Source organism: Nanorana parkeri, unplaced genomic scaffold (genome assembly GCF_000935625.1).
Source record: "Nanorana parkeri isolate BGI_ZX_2015 unplaced genomic scaffold, ASM93562v1 scaffold3056, whole genome shotgun sequence".
Lineage (NCBI taxonomy): Eukaryota > Metazoa > Chordata > Amphibia > Anura > Dicroglossidae > Nanorana > Nanorana parkeri.
In genome coordinates this window covers 1-2,232 of record NW_017309324.1, presented here as the reverse complement: position 1 = coordinate 2,232, position 2,232 = coordinate 1, and the positions used below count along the sequence as shown (strand labels likewise).

General features: G+C 54.0%; 1 protein-coding gene across 1 annotated transcript in view; it reads right to left on the bottom strand.

Moving 5' to 3' along the window:
* The window catches only part of LOC108802716 (polyhomeotic-like protein 2), a 28,186-nt gene extending 27,947 nt beyond the window's left edge, over positions 1 to 239 (bottom strand). Inside the window, exon 1 of the mRNA XM_018574573.1 lies at positions 11 to 239. Coding sequence (XP_018430075.1) covers positions 11 to 239 — 229 coding nt within the window. The remainder of the gene's footprint in view (positions 1 to 10) is intronic.
* Positions 240 to 2,232: the final 1,993 nt, after the last annotated feature.

Genomic DNA, 2,232 nt, shown 5'->3' with positions numbered 1-2,232 from the left:
CCCCTGACACTGACCTGCTGTGCTGATGCCAGACTCTGGAGCTGGGCGCTGGTCAGGTGCTGCTGCTGTAGAGCTGCTGATTGCAGCATGAGGTGCTGCTGCTGGGCGGCGTACATCTGCTGCAAGTACTGCGCTGCTGTGTTGGGCTGGCGGCTCAGAGCTTGCTGAATCACCTGCAGTAACCAAGGAAACCATGAGGCCACGCCTCCAACATTCATCCATCCACAGACCTCCGCCATTCATACATCCAGAGACCTCCGCCATTCATCCATCCAGAGACCTCCGCCATTCATCCATCCAGAGACCTCCGCCATTCATCCATCCAGAGACCTCCGCCATTCATCCATCCAGAGACCTCCGCCATTCATCCATCCAGAGACCTCCGCCATTCATCCATCCAGAGACCTCCGCCATTCATCCATCCAGAGACCTCCGCCATTCATCCATCCAGAGACCTCCGCCATTCATCCATCCAGAGACCTCCGCCATTCATCCATCCAGAGACCTCCGCCATTCATCCATCCAGAGACCTCCGCCATTCATCCATCCAGAGACCTCCGCCATTCATCCATCCAGAGACCTCCGCCATTCATCCATCCAGAGACCTCCGCCATTCATCCATCCAGAGACCTCCGCCATTCATCCATCCAGAGACCTCCGCCATTCATCCATCCAGAGACCTCCGCCATTCATCCATCCAGAGACCTCCGCCATTCATCCATCCAGAGACCTCCGCCATTCATCCATCCAGAGACCTCCGCCATTCATCCATCCAGAGACCTCCGCCATTCATCCATCCAGAGACCTCCGCCATTCATCCATCCAGAGACCTCCGCCATTCATCCATCCAGAGACCTCCGCCATTCATCCATCCAGAGACCTCCGCCATTCATCCATCCAGAGACCTCCGCCATTCATCCATCCAGAGACCTCCGCCATTCATCCATCCAGAGACCTCCGCCATTCATCCATCCAGAGACCTCCGCCATTCATCCATCCAGAGACCTCCGCCATTCATCCATCCAGAGACCTCCGCCATTCATCCATCCAGAGACCTCCGCCATTCATCCATCCAGAGACCTCCGCCATTCATCCATCCAGAGACCTCCGCCATTCATCCATCCAGAGACCTCCGCCATTCATCCATCCAGAGACCTCCGCCATTCATCCATCCAGAGACCTCCGCCATTCATCCATCCAGAGACCTCCGCCATTCATCCATCCAGAGACCTCCGCCATTCATCCATCCAGAGACCTCCGCCATTCATCCATCCAGAGACCTCCGCCATTCATCCATCCAGAGACCTCCGCCATTCATAATCTGGGGTATGCTAAACACATAATATATATTTTTATTATAAGGGCAGCACTGGGGTCCTGGGTTCACATTCCAGCCAGGACATTATGTGTGTGGAGTTTGTATGTTCTCTCCCGGGGTTCTCGCATGCTGCCAGGAGTACATGCGTGTATGTGAGGACGGGGCCTTAGATTGTAGGCTTCTTGGGGGCAGGGACTGATAAGGACATGGAAATGGTGTGCACGTGGCTCTGTTGCCCATAGTTACCATTGTATAACTAGACAGAAATTTGCTCCGTGGCTGCTAATGGCATCTGGCTTGTTGTTGTCATAGTTCCCGCCAACCTATGCTGCTGCCCATAGCAACCACATCAGAGGTCTTCTATGATACATTACATTCATATCTATGTGGGAGGAGCCGATACAATGTAACTGGCTGCTATGTGTACAAAATCTGACAAATAAACCTGAACGCACAGCCTGCTGACCAGACTTACCCAACACAGGGGCAAGTACCTTTAAGGTACCCCAGCCTGAGGAGGGCAGACCTAAGGAAGACAACTCCTGATTGGTTGCTCAGTGTTACTTCAAAGGAAGCCGGAATGTGTTTAAATAGCGAATAATCAGCCCTGAGGTCAGCAGTGAGGAGGGGTGAAGAGGGGACTGTGCAATAGAAGAATGGGAACACTGCTCTCCAATGTCACCATCTCCGGTCCTCATCCATCACTGGCCTCCCCTCCCCCTCCCTGACAGGTCTTCCATCATTCCTGACTGACCAGCCACAGTTTGAGAGCAGAGGGGCCCAGGGCAGAGATGTGTCCATCCAGGAACTCCCAACATCCGAGACCTGTCCATCCAGGAACTCCCAACATCCGAGATCTGTCCATCCAGGAAGTCTCAGCATCCACATCCCCTCTACCCCCTGCACACCCCTTC